This window comes from Adiantum capillus-veneris, chromosome 26, assembly GCF_014529385.1.
Source record: "Adiantum capillus-veneris isolate H3 chromosome 26, ASM1452938v2, whole genome shotgun sequence".
Classification (NCBI taxonomy): domain Eukaryota; kingdom Viridiplantae; phylum Streptophyta; class Polypodiopsida; order Polypodiales; family Pteridaceae; genus Adiantum; species Adiantum capillus-veneris.
The window spans coordinates 102,526,882-102,546,560 of NC_140956.1; the positions used below are offsets into that span (position 1 = coordinate 102,526,882).

Here is a 19,679-nt window from a genome sequence, read left to right on the forward strand (position 1 = left end):
GAAAGTAATGTAAGCTCACAAGACATTTATGACACTTTGTTGTCTCTTTTCAGTGGTGTAAGTTCAAATGTAAATTCCAATGGGGCAAATGTACAGCCTATGGGGATTTCTGAAGCATTACAGATCAGCCTATTACTGATGCAGATATACATGATGTACTTGATGAGAAAAGGGCTGAAAATGAGCAGGCTAGAGGTATGCCAAAATGGTTGGTGCATACATTGCGTGAAAGTAAATTGGATGCACCTTTGTCTAGTCGTACTCGTTCAAGCTCTCGCCATGCATCTTATGCATCAGATTGTTATGCTTTGGCTGTGTCTAACTTACATGATGTTGAGCAACCTCTGTCTTTCGATGAAGCACAAAATTCAAAAAATTGGATGGCTGCCATGCAATCAAAATATGATGCACTTATAGAAAATGACACATGGACTTTATGTGATTTGCCTCCTGGCAAAAAGGCCATTGATACGAAGTGGATTTACAAGTTGAAATGCAAGTCGGATGGTGAGATCGATCGCCATAAGGCTCGACTTGTTGCAAAGGGTTATGCATAGCAAAAAGGCATAGATTATGAAGAGACTTTTGCTCCCACTTGTCGTATGACTATTGCGTTTCTATGTGCATTGGCAGCTCATTTTGGTTGGGATGTACATCAATCAGACATTGTTACTACTTTCTTTGAATGGTGACATATTTGAGGAAGTTCCTGTAACGCAGCCTCACGGTGTTGTCAAGAAAGGAAAAGAGGACAAAGTGTGCAAATGTAACAAAGCTTTGTATGGATTGAAGAAATCTCCTCGTGCTTGGTATGAGAAAGCTGACACTCAATTAGTTAAACAAAGCTTTCGTAACAATCCAACAGAAAGCACATTGTATGAATGTACTTCTCATTGTGGTTCTTTATGTCGATTTCTTGATCACTAGACCAAATGAGAGACATATTGTTGAATTTAGGCTGATTTGAAGGCTACTTTTAAGATGAAAGATTTAAGGCTCTTGCATCATTACTTGAGTATACAGTTTAAGAAGTGTGATGGTGGTATTGCCTTGTGTCAAAAAAGTTACATAAAAACATTGCGATGTAAATTTGGACTTGAGGATTGCAAACCTATTGCCACTCCCATAGAAACAGGTTTGAAATTGAGTCTTCATGATGCTGGTGATCCTACAGATGTCACTCTTTACCAAACTGCTATTGGATGCCTCATTTATGTATGCAACATGAGACCGAATATTCAGTTTGCAGTCTCACAGGTCAGTAGATTTATGCATAGCCCAAGGTCTAAGCATTGGTAGGCTGCCAAGAGGATTTTCCGCTACCTTAGTGACACTTTACATCCTGGCTTGTTTTATCCCAAGGGGGGATCATTACCACCAAACTTACATGCTTTTTCGAACTCAGATTGAGCTGGTTGTTTTGACACGCGAGTATCCAGAAGTGGTTTTTGTTTCATGCTTGGCAATTCATGTATATCGTGGTTGAGCAAGATGCAACCTACTGTGGCCACTTCGAGTTGTGAGGCTGAGTACAGGGCAATCTTCACAGCTACGGTTGAGTGTGTATGGCTCACATCTTATGGCTCTCAGCAGGAGAGAGAAGCTTGGCTTATGTGCCAACACAGTACAACCTTGCAGATCTTTTCACAAAGGCATTGTCTCATGAGAAGCTCGAAGCTTTCCGCAAAGCTTTGGGCTTACTCCCCTTTGTGAACTGATCATGTTCTCAGGACATGTCACTTCCCTTTACTCATGTGCCAACTCTCGTTCACCACATTACTCCAGGGGGGATTTGTTACTATAGACATGTGGAAGTGATGTGTGTGAACACACTAGGACCGCCAAGGCATTTTTTCCCTCTTTAGGAGAATTTTTTCCGTGCATTGTATATATGCCCATCACTCTAGGGCTATCCATCTTTCCATTGCACACTAAGTAACACACTCTATTGTGTGCCTTGAGCTTCCTTCGTCTTCTCCAAGCTATGCGTTTCTCTACAACCCTAGTTCCAACAAATGCCCCTCTTTATGAAGTATGGCATGATAGGAAGTCATAAGTTTCAAAACTTAAGGCATTCGTACACTTTGTTTATCTAAAAATACTAGAAACTCAACTGAAAAGGGTGTAACTTACACCTTTTTTAGTTGCAGTTTGTGAGTGAAAGCTGCATACTATTCCATTGGCAATATAGATCTTGGTTAATGAAGATGTAGTCTTTGAAAAAAAATGCTCAAGATGTGTAGCCTCCGCAAATATGTATCAAGTAGCATGTGTGTTAGTAATAGGTGTGTCGAGAGGTAGCTACCAACGCCATAAGCTGTCATGACAAGCAGTGTAGTCTTGTGATTGCCATGCTTAGTAGTAAATAATAACATGTAGAGTATAACAAGAGATATTTCAACCTATGAAAATTTCAAAATGAACCTCAAAATTAGTCTATTATCCTAACTGCTCCCTACAAGGCTGTGCTTTGCTGCAGAAGTTATGCATCAAGAGAGGAAGACCCTTTCTGGTTTTGAGAAGACTTAGGACCAACTGTCACAAGAATTTGTAGGATATATACATAAGGTTTAGCAATAGCAGAATGTATATATGCAGAACAATAGGATTGCAATTTCTAAATGGGAATTGCACACACTATTCCAACCATTTTTGTATATTTCCAACTCAGAGCACCTGATATATATTTTAATGGGAAGGTGATATACTTGCATCATGGGTTGTATGTGGAGGACATGTTGCTACGAGAGGATACATAGAAAGAAGGTACTTTGACACACATTTACACACTATTCCAACCATGGTGAACAAGATAAGCATCATACGATTTACACCAAGCAGCCCGTATGACAAAATACACATTTTTGTAACATTCCAACTCAGAGCACCTCATATATTTAAATGGGAAGGTGATATACTTGCATCATGGGTTGTATGTGGAGGACATGTTGCTACAAGAGGATACATAGAAAGAAGGTACTTTGACACACATTTACACACTGAGAATCTTAATCAAGCTCGATGCTTATCCAGTATTTCATTAGAACATTGTTACACGACTCCATTTGTAGGAAATATATGTTCAAATATACAGAGACTTACAAAGACTTATTTATTATGGAAGACCTTTCATCTTTGAAGTCTCTTTGGAAATGTGTGGCGTGATAGGTAATCGTCGTACTCCCCACATTCCTCTTGATTCTCATTTCACAGACTTATTCACAATACTTCACAGCTAAATGTTATTTTGAATCCCTTTTACATATATTTAGGGCATATACTTGGTTAAGTCGCATGGCTGTCAGTTCCAGAAGGCTCAAGGTCGATCTGCAGAGAGAACACGCTTGATATGAGCATGCCTTGAAGGCACCCATAGACTGAGCTGCCTTGAGGATCAACATGCCTTAAGCTGCTGCAAGTTGTAGAATAGCAATGTATCATTCAGAAAGCGCCACTTTTTGATGGCGACCATGATCAGATGGTTCTTATGCCAATTTTGTAATGTGTACAGTCACTGTGTTATTGTCCTGGTTATTGCAGTCTTGCGCGCTGGACCATCTCGAACCACTGCAACAGCAAAAATTCACTTTAATAACAACAATGATTCTAGGGTAAATTGGGAATTTTGAAATTTGAGGGGCATTTCAGAATTTCCACAAATTACAAGGGTATTTTGGTAATTTACCCTAAACATAGTGACAGCTTTTTTGGACTAAGTTCACTTTTTAGAATAGTGATAAAGGCATGTTACCCTGGAGAAAAAACACATCCATGACTTACTCATATGGGCACACTTACTAACCCATGATGCTTGGAGGACTGGAAAGAATGTTGGATATGGTTGAAATTTGCGTCACAATGAAATAGGAATGTTGACACATCTATGTGCATCAAACTCGTGGTTACTCATGACAAAACACATTGTATAGAGAAATCACCTGGCGCAGAAGATCAACCAGAGTTCGCGGTAGCTCCTCTATGTTCTTTAATAGGATGTAGTATGGGAAGGGAAAAGTGTCAATGTATTTTGAAAATGTAGGTGCCCCACCACTGAAGGACACAGACTGCAAAATAGGAAAGCATAAACCTTAATATGCAACATAAATGAAATTTAAGCATGTTCCCACTCTAGGGAGCTAAAACCCAGATTAAAGAGGTCCCTTTTCCACCTGAACATCCATGATAGATTCCTGTGTGCTGTCCAGAACAATGAAAGCGAGCATCTGGCCTCTAGAAATAGCTTCTCGAATGCAACGCCTCAATGTTTCCTAAGTTTCAAACAACCGATCTCATTCAAAGCAGTAAACGATGTTCAGATTTGTGATGAGTTGGTTCTATGAAAATAGCAGCTTATGGTTCAAATCCACAAGTTTTGAATGATACCTTCTCATGGAATCGTCCATCTGCAATTATCAGTACCAACTGTCGAAGTTGCTGACGCCCAGAAGTGCTGGTATTCTTTGCAACAACATCAAGCATACAGGTCAAGTAATGTAAAAGGTCAACCATGGGCTCATCAGCTATTGTATTATCTTGCTTGAAAGAAAATTGAGAAATCATCTGCATATAAACAGACAATGTTAGGGCACCCCTAAACAGTGGCAGTCTACTTCATAAGTTGTGTTCTTTTATTTACCCTGATTCCTGCTTCAGCAGTAAAAGGGGAATCAAAATCATGCAGAATTTTAACGTTTCCTTTCTGTCCAAAGCTGGCCACTGCCATCTGTCCGACCTCTAGGGTAGACATAGATCGACAAATAGTAACCAGAGCTTCCAGAGCCAAATGCCCACAGTGACTCTCAGACATGCTTCTAGAATCATCAATTGCAAGAACGACTTGATACTGCCGCTTGCTAGGTTTTGTCCGCCGCAGCCAAATTTTATCTCTCCGAAACTGGCTTGCAATATATGGTATGACCTGTCACAAGCAAAGGTAAATAGCAAAACAAACAATCTTACATATCAAACTATGCACAGGGCCCGGATCCACAAGACCAGCATAGCAGACCTTTTTGAGGTTGATCCGCTTTCCAGTCCGGTAGTCACCTTCAAGTCTAGATGCTAAAGTAGGCTCCATAATCAACCTCAGCTGCTCAGTCAGCTCTTGCGATAGGCGTGTTGTAAGCTGCTCGTACATTGCCCATAGCAATCTTGCTTTTTCAATGCTCTGTGAATCCATATTTAAGGCATTTTCAAGCTCTTTTCGAATACGGTGAACATCTTCTGAGGTATATTGTAAGTTTTTTGACACCAGATCTATGGCTGAGTTGTCATTCACAGTCTGGTCCAATTTTGTCGACACATAACTTCTATCCCCTGTATGAATTTCCCCATTTTTGAACAAAACCTCATGCATTTCAAGATCCAGGCCTGCATCTTTAAGAGCATGCTGTGTGTCAATGTCATCATCCTCATCCTCTCTGATGGAGTCATATTGACTACGCTCACGTGATATTTCATTTATATCTTTCAAGTTTTCTTCTTCTTTTTGTGACTTCGTATTCCCAAGTGGGACCGCCACATCATCATTCAGAATATTTTGTTCAAAATCCATTTCACTCACTTTACTTTGATTCATTTGATCAAAGGTGGCAGACCCAAGGGCTTGTGGTCCAATATCCCTGTCTTCATTGACATACTGATATTCTGATCCTTCAATTTCCAACTCTTCACCAAATTTCTCTGCCCCTTCTGTTTCTATAGAACTTTCATCTTTCACGGTCACTCTTTCCTTCCACTGCTTCAGGATATCACCAAGGGACCTGTATGGATTAGCATCTAGTCTATCAAGATTCTGCAAATTATCCTCTTTTCCATGTGAATCGAAACCCTTGCTCTGTTTTTGCTGCCCAGTTCCGTCAGATAAGCCCATCTGTGAATTACTGGGTGTCATGTTTGGTCCATTAACAGGCTCGCTTGGAACTTCCTCGAGCGACGCTAATTCCATGGATGCTGTATGTGGTAATGAACTCAACGCATCAAAGGACCTCTGTTGCCCAGAGATTGGATCTGGAAGGTCTGCTGCAGCACTCATACCCTGTGAAAGACCATTATCTGATACTAAATTTGATGGATGTTCCAGATTCTGATTTACATGAGGTTCTTGATTGCCTTCAGAACTTTCATCTGCAATACTTTCCTGTTTCGTTTCCTCGGCATCTGCACCAGTTTCACCGTCAACTGCCATACTGGGTGGCTCTTGCTCTTGGCCTCCAGCTTCCTCTGTTTCAGAGACATCATCATTAACATCCATATTCTCCATTGACTCGTTTATGTTTTCAAATGGAAAATCATCAAAGTCATCCGGATCTTCTACTTCAGTCTTCGTTTCATCAACATCAGCATCCACAGAGGGATCAATCCCACTTGGTGCTTCGTATGCATCCCTTTTTTCAAGTGTGCTGTCAAAATCTTCGTCAACCTGATCAGGTTCATCAGAAACTTTTGAATCCTTCTGACTCTGCTCCACCTTGCCCTCATCCTCTGAACCATAAGCATCTTTTTCCTTTGCCCGGAACTCAAGGTCAGAGCAGGTCTCTTTTACAGAGGATCCAGTCTCATACTTCTCGACCCTATCACCTCCAACCTCCTCTGCATCATCCTTGTTCCATAGGCTTTCATCAACAATGTTTTGATTCTCACCACCTTCCCCCATTTCTGATTCTAGCTGTACATCTTCATCATCATCTTGCTCACTCCCCTCAGATTCACTGCCACTAATGTCCATCAAATCCCCTTCAAAATCTTCAGCCATCTCTATGCCCTTTTCAGCACACATATCCTTGTCTTCACGTGCTCTGTCTTCTTGCAAATCCTGAGAAAAGGAGTACACATAAAAGTATTCTTTATGCAAGCTCTACAAACATTTTAGTGCGAGATTTATTAGAGGGACAAAAAGCAGAGTTGAACACCTTCTCAGAACTGCCTAGCAACTGATTCTCATCCTCTATCTGATCACTGACATCTGTTTTCCCTTGGCCTTCACCCATGCCAGTTCCACAAGCCTCTTGAACATTGGATGCAAGCTCTTGTTCAGCCTCCGCTTGAGTTTTGCAGAATCCCTCTTGAAAAAGTTCTTCAAATAAATTGCCAAGTACATATGACAACTTTGCTAGCTGCATTCAAAACACAACAAGAGTTAGTTAAGATTTCCCCCTTCCTCTCCCTTCAAAAGGATGTATACACAAAAAATTAACAAGCACTTAACGCGATCAGGTAGCGATGCCACTTACACTTCCGTCCTCAATTTGATTGAAACAAAATAAAAAACTATCAAGAAAGCCATAGCTCTTGTTCAATTACTCGGTGGCAAGAATCAATCTAGAGGGACAATTGTGTAGAGTCCAAGGGTCTACATCTTAGGGAATCCCTAGTCTCAAGTTGATTTTCTAACTCTGAGGACCAACACCCTGAACAAGGGAATAACAATTGGAATCAGCATCGTTCCCAAATTTATCATGAGAAAAACAATATCGAAATCATCTACTATGTAGGATAGTGTTACAGACTTGGACACCCCAAGTCGGAAATCTGACACAACGCACGAGAGAATCACTTAAAAACACTTTATCACAACTCAAAATAGAGTCAACACGGCCCGGTGTTGTTCCGTGCCCTGAGGTATTGGCCCCAAAATCTGGTGCCCCTTTTGGGGATGATGCTTCAAAGTCAAAAGCATCATCCCCAAAAACTGGTGCTACTCCTAGGCTGCAAGGCAAATCACAGAATCGTGTACAACTGCCACGTCATCAGCCAGCGCAAAACATGAAGCATCCGTACAGTTGCCATGTCAGCTCTTTTCATGCGATCTTTTTTTTCTATTATTATTTACTCGTGTCCCCTAGGGTCCCATCGGACGAGACCCTATAGGTTGGAACAACTCATAACTTTAAACCTTGTCCGTTTTTGGGCAGACATGCCAAGTCATCATTTTGTGACATACACCCTCTTGAAAGAATTGTAATCGCCCTCGATTACGCCTACAAAATCAGACACAAGCCACAAACTACTTCAGTAGACAGTGACTCTAGGTTCCGACGCAGTGGACGACACAAATCCAGCACTTGCACAAAGACGACAGTCACTCACCATTCACATTACATTCAAATCATGTCACATAAAAATCCATCCAGATCTAGGACCATGATTCTTGGCAACGTATTTAGCAATCGCATCTAGATGCACACTAGACCTCACTGATGTCGGATTAACTAATCCTTATTGCGATCATGTTCATAGATTTCTCAAAACCACAATGCTACAGTCATTTCGTCTTTCAATCCTGTGCACTCAAACACAATCACATGAGTGAGTACTCAAAAATCAGGTTCATTTCCGGGAATTCTAGTTCACAAATCACACACTTGGTTCATACTACAGAGTGTTACAATCATTCAGTCTACTCATCTTATCCCTTTGTAGCTATCTCATCCCTCGGGTACTCTTGATGCGCTCACCACAGTATCCAGTCATCTCATTCATCATCATTCAAAATTCATGATTCTTATCGTGATCAGTCTCATTCTGAAGCTATCATTGCTCTCAATTGCGTTCAGATGTGAATTCATCATGATCTCATTCTCGATTTCACCTATTAGTTGTACAGAATTAATAAGATCTTCTAAACACATCAATTTCATACATAAATCAGAGTCATCTTCGGGAATTTCCCCTTTCACAGTTGTTCATTCATAAAATCATCAAGAAAAATACTATCAGCACATTAGTATCCCTTTCAATTTTCTATCCAATATCTGTTTTGGAGCGATATGTTCTCGCTCAGTTCGATTTTAGTCTGTCCGTCGTTCTCATTCTTGCGCCTTTTTGGGACACCACGCAAATATATGTCCTTGTTCCCCACAATCAAAACACTTCTCCGTTTTGAGGTATTCGTCTTTCTGTTCCTCTGTCAATCGGGGACGTGCATCTTTCTTTCCTCTTCTTCTATCATCATTCATCGAAAGTTGTTGTGTTGGATAAGTCAAGTTACCTCAATGCATAGCAAACCCTTGCTTAGCATGTCCCATCAGTTGCTGTATGGACTCAAATTTTGTAATAAGTAGTCTCGAATCTCTTTGGGAAGTGCACAACAAAATCACTCGATTTGCTGCTTAAAACCGATCTTTTTAAAAGATGAGACAGACAGAAAAATATCCCAAAATCTCTCACGATAAGTATCTAGAGTATCTGCCTTGGCCATCCGAAGATGATTCCAGGCAGTAATCATGTCACGTTCGTACTCTTGAGTGAGCCACAAGAAAATAAAAAGTCTCTTGAACTTTAGCCACTTTGTCGGTGCTTCTTTTCGCAACACAAGAGTGGACCACCATGTACGTGCATTTCCTTTCAAATAGGATGCTGCCATCCTAATCTTGGAATGCTGTAAGTACCGGTCTCCAGAAAAAGCTATGTCAAATTGTTGAATAAAAGCGAGGGCCTTGTGAGCATCTCAAAACCTGAAAAGATATAAAATTTAATTGCCTATCCACCCTCCTTGAATTCTTTGGCCTTCTCGCTCTTATCTTTGAGAAAGTCGTATTGATTAGCTCTATAAAATGCTTTCTCTTTGAATAAAACATCTGGTCATCAGAGTCCAAACTCTCAGAAGAGGATGAATCCTCCTCAGAACTGTCCAAAAATTTCCAAGATCTTTGATGGGATTTGCTTTTCTTGGCCTTCTTCTTGCTCTTTCCATGTCTTTGGTTCTTTCGTCCTTCCTGCCTTTTCTGCCCTCATCACTGGAATCAAAAAAGGAAGAGCTGTTGGAACTATCAGAAGAGGATGATGATGAATCGGAGACACCCTCGAAGCGTACACGCTCCTTGGCTTTTCGTGCATTCGCGGGGCAGGTGGTTTCTTCAATGCGGATTTTAATGATGAATCGATGACCGTACGCCATCGAGAATCCATCTCATCAATTGGATGCCGGGTCAAAAATTTCGCATACTGGGGATTCTTCGGATACTGGAGCATCTGCTTAGCACAAGCATCAACCTGTTGTTGACGTTGCATCTCCACTTGTTCATATTCTTTAGGCCGCTTCACTTGATCCGGGTGGGTTCTGATTCTTGCGGTATTCATCACTTGAATCCATGTGTGTCGCGGTTAAAGATTCAAATTTCTCGGTGGAAAGAAAATTGGTTGAGCTTTGATACCACTGTTACAGACTTGGACACCCCAAGTCGAAAATCTGATAGGACACACGAGAAATCACTTAAAAACACTTTATCACAACTGAAATAGAGTCAGCATACCGTTCCATGCCCAGAAGTATTGGCCCCAAAATCTGGCGCCCCTTTCATTATTTAGTTTTATATTAATGCTTGAGCAAAGTTACAATTCCCGCGGGCCCTCTCTGCTCAAAAGCTTGTGAGCTAACTAAGGGAAATAGTGGCCTTGGCTTCATATTTAAAGGCCCCTTGGGCTCTCAAAAACAGTACATGAAAAGCTTCAAACTCAAAAGCTCATTCCCAAAAGCTAGCGCTGCCCCTAGGCTGCAAGGCAAATCAAGGAATTCCGTACAATTGCCACGTCATCAGCCAGTGCGACACACGAAGCGTCCGTACAACTGCCACGTCAACACTTTTCACGCGTTTTTTTTTAATATAATTTACTCGCGTCCCCTAGGGCCCCATCGGATGGGACCCTATAAGTTGGAACAACTTATAACTTTAAACCTTGTCCGTTTCTTGACGGACATGCCTCGTCATCCTTTTGTGACAGATAGATTATCTTTGATGTTTATACTACTGTATACACCCCCGACAATGACATGTATGGGCTGCAATGAAGAAAAATAGTAGATAGATGTGGCTGCATGAGGCACTTTTCTGCAATCATACTATGTTGGTGGCGACTGCCAAGTACTCCCCCAGCCCCCCGATGCTCTCCTTGCCAAAGATATGAGATTGTTGATAAATGTACATGCTAATTGACAATTTTTGAGCGCCCATCTTCTGAGGGAGTAACTTTTGATGATCAACCCTCAGAGTCTATAGCCTACGAACAGCTTTATAGCACACGTGTATCTAATACTCTCTCACCGGAGGAGCCACATTCCTCCACTTATTACATTAGTTGTCGCCTCTTGCCTTGGACATTTGTTGTATCTTGTGAAGTTTCCAATCAAAGTAATGACCCTTCCAATCTTCCTTGAAAAATCCTTGCTAATTTGAGTACTTCCAGTACTTATCAATGGACTAGCTCGAGAATTCTCTTAGTCTGTTGTGGGCTAATGTCATCATGTTGTAGGGGTTACAAAGAGTTAATAGGGTTCCGTAGAGCCATGTTTTGGCATTCCGATGGTAGGCCAAAGGACTACATGTGATGTACAACGTTGTGTACCATTCAAGGCCTTGTTTTCGGATAAAAAGTCCTTAAAGGTCTGATCAGTATGCCTCTAAGTTCTTTTCCACTTAATAACTTTTTAAACACTTGAACCAAGCGACTTGCCTAAAACATGCCTTACAGAGTGCCTAAAACTATAACCAACTAGTTGGTTAGGGTTATACCCTAGCCCATGCATATATCCTATATCTATCCGATGCGTTGAGAGTCATCAAACTTATACAAATTAAAGTATTGCCCATCTTTTTACATTCCTTTGTTCTTTGAGACTGTGGGGCCCTGTCATACGTGCACCAATGTTAGTCAATTGAGGAGACCTGATGGGTCGGTTGCTTCAGAGCATGAGGATATATGTGCAGTTGCTACTCACTTTTACCGTGAGTTGCTTTCAGCTGAGCCTCTGCCAGAGCGTCAGAGAGCATGCAGAGATCACGTATGGGCACAGATGCCTTGCTTAGTTACCGAGGAAATGCGTCAGAGACTTGAGATGCCTCTCCAGGTAGAGGAGCTCCATAAGGCCCTCAGGGCACTTCCCTGAGGTAGCCTAGGGGAGGATGGTTTGACACTTGTCTTTTTCTTGGAGTCCTGAGAGCTGCTTGGTTCGGATCTATGTAGCGCCTACCAACACATCTTGCACATTGGAGAGATGCCTAACAACTTGAGTGAGGGTCCAATTTACCTTATTGCCAAGGAGGGTGGTTCCTTAATGCAAAATCTTAGCAAAGGCTCTAAGTTTGAGAATTCAGCCACTACTTGAGAGCATTATATATGAGACTCAGACAAGTTTTGTCAAGGAGTGCAGTATCCTTGACAACAACTTTACCTTCTGGGAGGCGTTGGCCCTCACACATCTCCGAAGAGAGGATCTTGTGATACTCCTTCTCGACTTTGAAAAGGCTTACGACAAAGTTGACTGGGATCTATGCAATTGCATAATAAGGCTAATCCATATGTAGCTCCCATCCAAAAGGCCTTTATACCATATTTAACGCATCAACTTGAATGCCCAGAAACTATCTCAATGTCAAGATTTCCACATTAATACTCCAAAAAATCCCCGAGTTATATAGAAAATGGCACAAGTTGTCCTTGTATTAAAGTCCCCAATTGGCATGATATTTCCCAGTCTAGGGTACTCTATAACATCATCATCCATGATCACATTCGGCCATTGCCTATTTGGGCTAGCATAGTCAAAGATAGTTGTAGCCCATTCTGGTTGGTAGACCAAGTGAGCTAGTCCTAGTCTTGGATGGGCACTTTATAGGTGGGCTAGTCCTACTCTTGGATTGGTCCTGGGCGGCACTTTGCAACTAAGCACTTGGCAAACAGATAATTGTGTGGTTGCCAGACCACCTCCCGCTTGGATGGTTCTCTACCACAATAGCCTACTCAGCTTATCCCTTCCTTAGATACTTTGGCTTTTGTATATATTCAATGTTGTCTTAGTGCTCATGGTTTATGCAGAGTCATCAGTTGATGTCCATACGAGTCCATCATTCTACGTCATCATGAGTCTTGGATCACAGTCACACATGCACGGACTGAGCCTGTACACTATATACCGCCATTGTTACTCTATTAGTCCTTGGTCCAGAGCTAAGAAACATTTCTTGTTCCTAGAGCAGGCTTGTGACAACAGACAAATACCGGAGTACGTATCAAAACAAGGATGCTGTTCGGAAAAGGCCCAGAAGACAATGTCCTGGATGTTCTGGTTGCTACCGAAGGGCTACAATGACCAAAAAAACTCCTCTCCAATCATTACGCTTCTCTACCTACACACACTGTTCATCAGGTCTCCCATCAAGCTAAAAAAATGGACTTACAGATTTATGTAACATCACATAATCCACAAAAACCGTGAAGCCAGTAGCAACTAAGAGCTCCAAAATTTTAGCAATAATTGAGAAATCCTTCCACAGATTGTTTTGTGTCGCTACATCTTTTGAACCAGACTGTCTTACCTGCAGCAAAAACTCGCATAATCAGTCCAACCATCCACTTCCAGCCAGATAGAAAGATAGGGACACACAAGAAGATCACAAAGATAACTTACTCCTAAGAGAATGGTGGCAAGAGCTGCTTGATAAAGTTTTTCAAGCCTAAGGGAAGACATCTGTTCCTTCATAAATGACGTCAATGAGAGCACTTTTTGAGATTCAATAGTTATTTTCTCTCTTTCCCCCACATGAATAAAATGTTCATCTGACACGCTGTCAGTTTTTATTTGACTACTGACTCTGGTAAGTTCTTGTACTGAAAGTAAAACTTCTGTAATGAGCTGGTTTCTTTGTGTTTTATAAGCATCTTCCAGCAAAGCATAATCCATCTCTATGCCCGAGCTCCTCTCTTTGCATTGTTCTTCATACTCTTGAAACATAATTGACGCCTTCATAAGAAAATAACAAAGTATAATCAGTCATTTGAACAATTACCTGTCATTGATAATCTGTTACTTAGATGAATCTCATAGGCATTCTTGGACACCTTGCAGCATAGTTCCCACAGAGGCCTTGAGCCTGAATAGCCATGGTCTGCTTGCCTGAACAAAATCTCAAGGGAACTCTTCACACTTGACACAGCAGCGAAACTGTCACGAAGTATTTTTATTGCATTTGGACTAATTAAGGCAGGCCAAGATGACTCTATTTCATCCGCTGCAAACAGATATATACCCGGAACCAAAAGCTCATCAAGATTTCTCTGCAAAATCACCGCATATAAGGGTTTTACCATTTAATGTAAGATACAGAAGCACATTAAACCTGTACGTACCTTGCAAGCACTCAAAGATTCTGCCAATGTTTCAAGACCATTAATAATAACTTCCAACCCTGATGAAGAGCTACAATCACAAGGACAGCTTTGCATGACAGCTGCCTTTTTATACAGCAATGATGTCTCAAGAAGAGTATTGTAAAGGGAATCAAGGAGGCCCTGAAAAATGATATATAGGCTCAACATCAAATGCTACAAAAACTACAGATTCAAGAGAAATCAACAAAATACCTTCTGAATCCACAACCATTTCCGTTCAAAATCTGGCGTATGAGAAATGATTTTTCCGTCATGATTTTCAGAGTCTCTTGAACATACTGACACAGAAAAATGTGTAAGCGAATCGACGACAGATATCATCTAATTAACTTAATTTCCATTGGTTGAATTGCCTAATATAACTCTTCAATTGGAGACAGTTGTACTCCACAATCATAAATCTTAGCCACCTGTAAACTCTTTCCACATAAAATATAGTAACTTTCTCATTGCGGTAGCCGTCAACCTAAAAAACTCTCCAAGGTTCTTTAAATCAACCAGAAATTTTACAAAATGAGAACTTATATTAATTCAAGCCACATATTCTCAATTTTTGACTTCAAACACTCTTGCATGTGTGTTCTTTCCTTTTCCACTACATCGTATTGGCATTGAGCTTTTGCAAATGCAAACGACCAGATTTCACTTCATCGTATTAATCCGCTCATGAGCGGTTTCTCCCCCTTCATACTAACTCTGTCTGTGTGTGTGTTAGTCAAAGTGAGACAATTGTAGAATTATACATACATACATACATATACTTGCCTGCCCACTTCTTTGCGGTTAGTCCATGGAGATTTCTAGATGTCTCTTTGAGAAGTGGGCCACTATGTATTGACATGTTTTTTCTGTAGTTGTCAAGCAGACGTCAGATTTTTCTTGGTCCAGATAGAAGACCCATACAAGGTAGGTAGGTAGATAGGCAGTCTAGCATGTGCAGATGCAAAGACCAACCTCCTTGACAGTTGTACCTTTTGTCATAGGAATATAAAAGAAATACCAAGAGGGGCCCAGGAAAAGAAAGCTTTATTAACGTCTCCTACATGCTCGATGTTGGCCATTGAGGCAAAAAATATAATGACAATTGGCACTGTCTTTTGCACATTTAAAATGTACAAACTACCTAGACTGCCTATAGACACGCTCAGATGCTTTCTGAATTTTGGTCATGTTGGTATTGATCGACCATGAGAATCCGCTCATGAGTGGATTCTCCCCCCTCATACTAACTCTATTTGTGTGTGTGTGTTGGTCAAAGTGAGACAGTTGTAGAACATACATGTATATAGCATAGCGGGCTCTGCATGTCAGCAAAAAAGTGAACCACAATGTGTCTACATCCTGTTGCGTCTGGAGGTGTCACAACAAACTTTGGCCAATGGCCAAAGAGTCTGAAGCAAGTGTGTAACCCCTGGGTCTCCCATGTGAAGAGAGAACTCTAGGGCTTGTATCTACAGCCACTCCAACACTGAGTCTACAGTCCACTCAACCTGGTCCCTGCCTCATAGGGGAAAAGAGATGCCAACCACGAGTCCAAGGTCTCTATCCCCCTAGCTGCAAGGAACACCACATGAACTATGAAGCAGGCTGCCTCAAGGTCTGGTGAGGGGTCGCCGAGAAACCGTGTGACCTCATAGGCAGAGAAATCCCAACGGCGACGAATGTCGAAGCTTGTCAGACCATGAGGAACTGCTGCAAAGGGAGACGTCTACACTAGAAGAGAGGGTCGCAACAAAGGTTGTCCCTCTCTTGCTAATCGACTCGTGGCAAAGGCGCTGCCAAGAGATCTCCTAGCAGCCGAGGATGGCCTTGCCTCTTGGGACGGCTGCAGGACTGGAGCGGGAGGAGGTGAGGGAGCAGGGGGGAGAGAAGGGGACAAGGGGGATCGACAAAGGTAGGAGGGCGAGATGGAGAGGCAGAGGGAGGAGGAGGAGGGGGGGGAGGGGCGGAAGAGAGGGGGAACTCGGGGGGAGAGGGGCTGTTGAGGATGAGGCTCAGGTGAAGGCTAGAGCAGGGACCTCATCCTGCTGAAGAGGGTTGAATCAGTTTCCCATGGGAAGAGCCTGAGGACCTGAGGCAAGAGCCTGAGGACCACTCTGAGTGCCAGGCTAGTGCGGTGGCCCCTGCTGACGTCGACCTCGAACCTGCTGCCAGCCCTCTTTCCGCTTGAGCCCTAGGCTCGGAGGGTGGTTCTGCCTACGTACTCTGTGACTCTATTGCTACTAGCCAGCCCTTGAGGGCTGGGGCTGGACCTATGGTGTAGGTCGGGGTCTCCTCCGTGGAGAGGCCTTCGCAAGATGGCCATCTGTTGACAAATGAAGCATTTATTCCGGGGGCCCGAATACTCCATGCTCTGTCTAAACCAACCCCCACTCACCTGAGGAAGAAGGATAACCTTGGGGAGAGAGTGGGTGTCCCTAACCAAAACACGTACTGGGGGAATGCCGGCCGCCTTGGCAGCCACCGAGGTTGCCGTGCGAGGTGTCCCCACGACAGTCCCAATCTCTGAGCCTATCCTCGACAAAAATGGTAAGTACTCCCTCCTCAAACTAGGAAAGCAGACGAAGATGGGAAGGTCTGCCTCCTCTACCAGAACATCTAAAGCTGGGTCAAAACCATGTCTCCACTGTCGAATGGTCAAGGGGCTCATCGCGATGACCTTGGACGCCATCTCGATGTCTCAAACTCTATTTGATAGTAGCCACGTTCGAGGAGCTGAACATCCAAGATCTTGCCCACCTCTTCGAGAAGGCGGGTCTGGAGAAGATCATGCAGCTCTCCTCTGCTGGGTCTCGTGTCGAGAATCTTGCAGATGACGGAGGTCGCCTGCAAGCGTTCCACCTCTGCGGCTAGGCTCGCTTGCTCTGTCGGTGATAGAGCAAGTCGAATGGTGGGCTCAGTGGGGTCGGGCGAGCGAACTTCATTAGAGTTCCTATGTGGCGGAGCTTGAGCTTCCATCCGTGTCTGTTGCTGTGAAGAAAAGGCGGAGAAGCGTCGACGAAGGGGGAATGGACTGAGCGGGTCGAGGGTGCTGGCGAGGCCTGACAAGCGGGAGTGGCTAAAGGTAAAGTGAAGGCGGACGGGGAAATGGCTAATTGGCAATGTGCAAGCAGGCGGGCGGGACAGTGGGTCCGCAGGGGGACAGGGTAGCGGGTGGGGTGGGCGATGGGTAGCGGGCGGGTGACGTGTAGCGGACAGGGCAGAGCGCGTAGGGGGCGGATAGGGGGGCTGCGCGCATGAGTAGGGGCGGAGGGGGGGGGGGGGGGGGGGGGGGGGGGCAACGAGCACGTGTGTCAGAAGCTAGAAGTTGAAATGGTCGATCATTTTAAGTGATTCTCTTGTGTGTCATGTTGGATTCTCGTCTTGGGGTGTCCAAGATTGTGACGGTGGTATCAAAGTGAGGCCGATTTCTCTTCTAGCAGGAAATCCGATCCTCTTACCGCGACACACATGGATTCAAACGACGAGTCTTGAAAGAATCAAACGAACCCTCCTGACACCTCGGAAATAGAAGACATCACGGGAAATTTGAACGGATCAGCAAATCTTGAGTACAGGCCACCTCAACGTACGGGATATCAATTGATGGAAATGCAGTGTCAACAATAGGCTGATGATTGTGCAAAGCAAATCCTCAAGTTTGCAAAGGATCCTGAGTACGCCAAATTTTTGACCCAGCACTCGATTGACGAGGTCCACACCCATTGGCAGAAGGCCATCAACTCCCCAATAAAGTCAACCCTCAAGAAACCTCCTGCCCCACGGATGCTTACTGAAGATGAACTGGAGGACCTGGTTGAAAGACGAGTCATTTAACTGTTGGGGGAAAAGAAGCAGGAACTGAAGAAACGTAACAAGGGAACTGACTTCCCTGGTTACTTGGGCCAAAAGTCCTCTTTTGAGAATGGAAGAAAACAGAAGAAGCGTGCACGTTTCGAAGGATTGTCCAGTTCGTCCTCATCTTCTTCGACACCTCGAAGAGCTCATCCTCTTCTGACTCGAGTGATGGGGATAGAAAGGGCAAGAAACGACGAAAAGACCATACGCTTTATTAAAAAAGGAAGCACTTTTGCAGAGCCAATTAGTATGATTTTCTCGACAACAAGGGCAAAAAGGCCAAGGAATTCAAAGAGGGAGGACATGCAGTAAAGTTTGAGTACTTTTCAAGGGTTCAAGATGCTCCCAAGGCTTTAGCCTTTATCCAACAGTTTGACATAGCATTTTCTGGAGGCCGCTATACCGAGCACTCCAAGATTAGACGACAGCATCTTTTTTGAAAGGCAATTGCTTAGACATGGTCCACTCTTTTCTTAGGAAAAGAAGCATTGACTAAGTGGCTGAAGTTTAAGAAACTCTTTATTTCTTCATGGCTCGCTCAAGAATACGAACGAGACGTGATTACTGGCTAGAACCATATTCAGATGATCAAGGTAGAACCTTTGGATACTTACTGTGAATGCTTTTGGGATGTCTTACTACCTGCTTCGTCCTTTAAGAAGATCAGTTTTAAGGAGCAAATTGAATGGTTTTGTTGTGGACTTCCCAAAGACATTCAAGACTACTGTCTCGAGAAGAAGTCAGAGTCCATACAACAATTGATGGGACATGCTAAGCGGGGATTTGCTATGCATTTGGGTAACTTGACTTACCCACCAGATAAACCTTTCAGACGACAGAGAGAGACACGATCTCGATTGACAGAAGCCCAAACAGATGAATATTTCAAAGCAGGAAAGTGTTTTGAATATGGAGAACAAGGACATATCTTTGCACAACGCCCCAAAATGGCACAAGAATAAGGATGTCTAACAAATTGAAAGTAGAGCAAACGAGGAGATACTCGTTCTAGAACAGATATTAGATAGAAAATTATGGATGAACTAGCATTATTTTGCTTTATGAATTAATGAAATAGGACTTTTTGAAGATGACTTTGATTTAAGTATGAAACTAATTAATGTTTCATGGAAGATCTTGCCTTTTGTGAACAGAAAACAGGATTAAGATGATGATTTTGGAGTTGTGACAGCTTCCGAATGAACCTAATATGGAATCATGAATTTTGAATCACGAATGATTCAATGGAACTATCATGTGCGCATCCAAGAGTTCTTGCGGGGTGAGATGGCAACACAGCTAGAACTGAATGATTGAACCACTCTATTTAGTATGAACTTAGTGTGTGATGGATTGGGATCCCTGGAAATTGATTACTCGCACACGATAGTGCTTGAGTACAGTTGCAATGATTGACCAAATGACTGCAGCATTTCGGTCTCGGAAATCTATGGACATGATCGCAATATGGGATTAGTCAATCAGACATCAGTAAGATTTGGGATAGATCTAGATGCAATTGCTAAATACGTTGCTAGGAATCATGGTCCTAGATCAAAACGGAATCCATGGACGTGATCACAATATGGGATTGATTAAATCGACATCAGTGATGTCCGGTGCGGACGATTGCTATATACGTCGCCAGGAATCACGGTCCTAGATTCTATGTGATG

General features: G+C 42.9%; 1 protein-coding gene across 6 annotated transcripts in view; it reads right to left on the reverse strand.

Annotated features, from left to right (window-relative positions):
- Positions 1-2,861: 2,861 nt before the first annotated feature.
- The window catches only part of LOC147423921 (midasin-like protein), a 238,227-nt gene continuing 221,409 nt past the window's right edge, over positions 2,862-19,679 (reverse strand). For all 6 annotated transcript variants that reach the window (XM_086500901.1, XM_086500903.1, XM_086500902.1 and 3 more), the window contains 12 exons: positions 14,359-14,444; positions 14,125-14,286; positions 13,837-14,052; positions 13,406-13,738; positions 13,176-13,313; positions 6,912-7,115; positions 5,009-6,814; positions 4,637-4,918; positions 4,384-4,560; positions 4,170-4,268; positions 3,939-4,064; positions 2,862-3,567 (listed from right to left, as the gene is read on the reverse strand). In XM_086500901.1, coding sequence (XP_086357027.1) covers positions 3,532-3,567; positions 3,939-4,064; positions 4,170-4,268; positions 4,384-4,560; positions 4,637-4,918; positions 5,009-6,814; positions 6,912-7,115; positions 13,176-13,313; positions 13,406-13,738; positions 13,837-14,052; positions 14,125-14,286; positions 14,359-14,444 — 3,665 coding nt within the window. In that variant the 3' untranslated portion in view covers positions 2,862-3,531. The remainder of the gene's footprint in view (positions 3,568-3,938; positions 4,065-4,169; positions 4,269-4,383; positions 4,561-4,636; positions 4,919-5,008; positions 6,815-6,911; positions 7,116-13,175; positions 13,314-13,405; positions 13,739-13,836; positions 14,053-14,124; positions 14,287-14,358; positions 14,445-19,679) is intronic.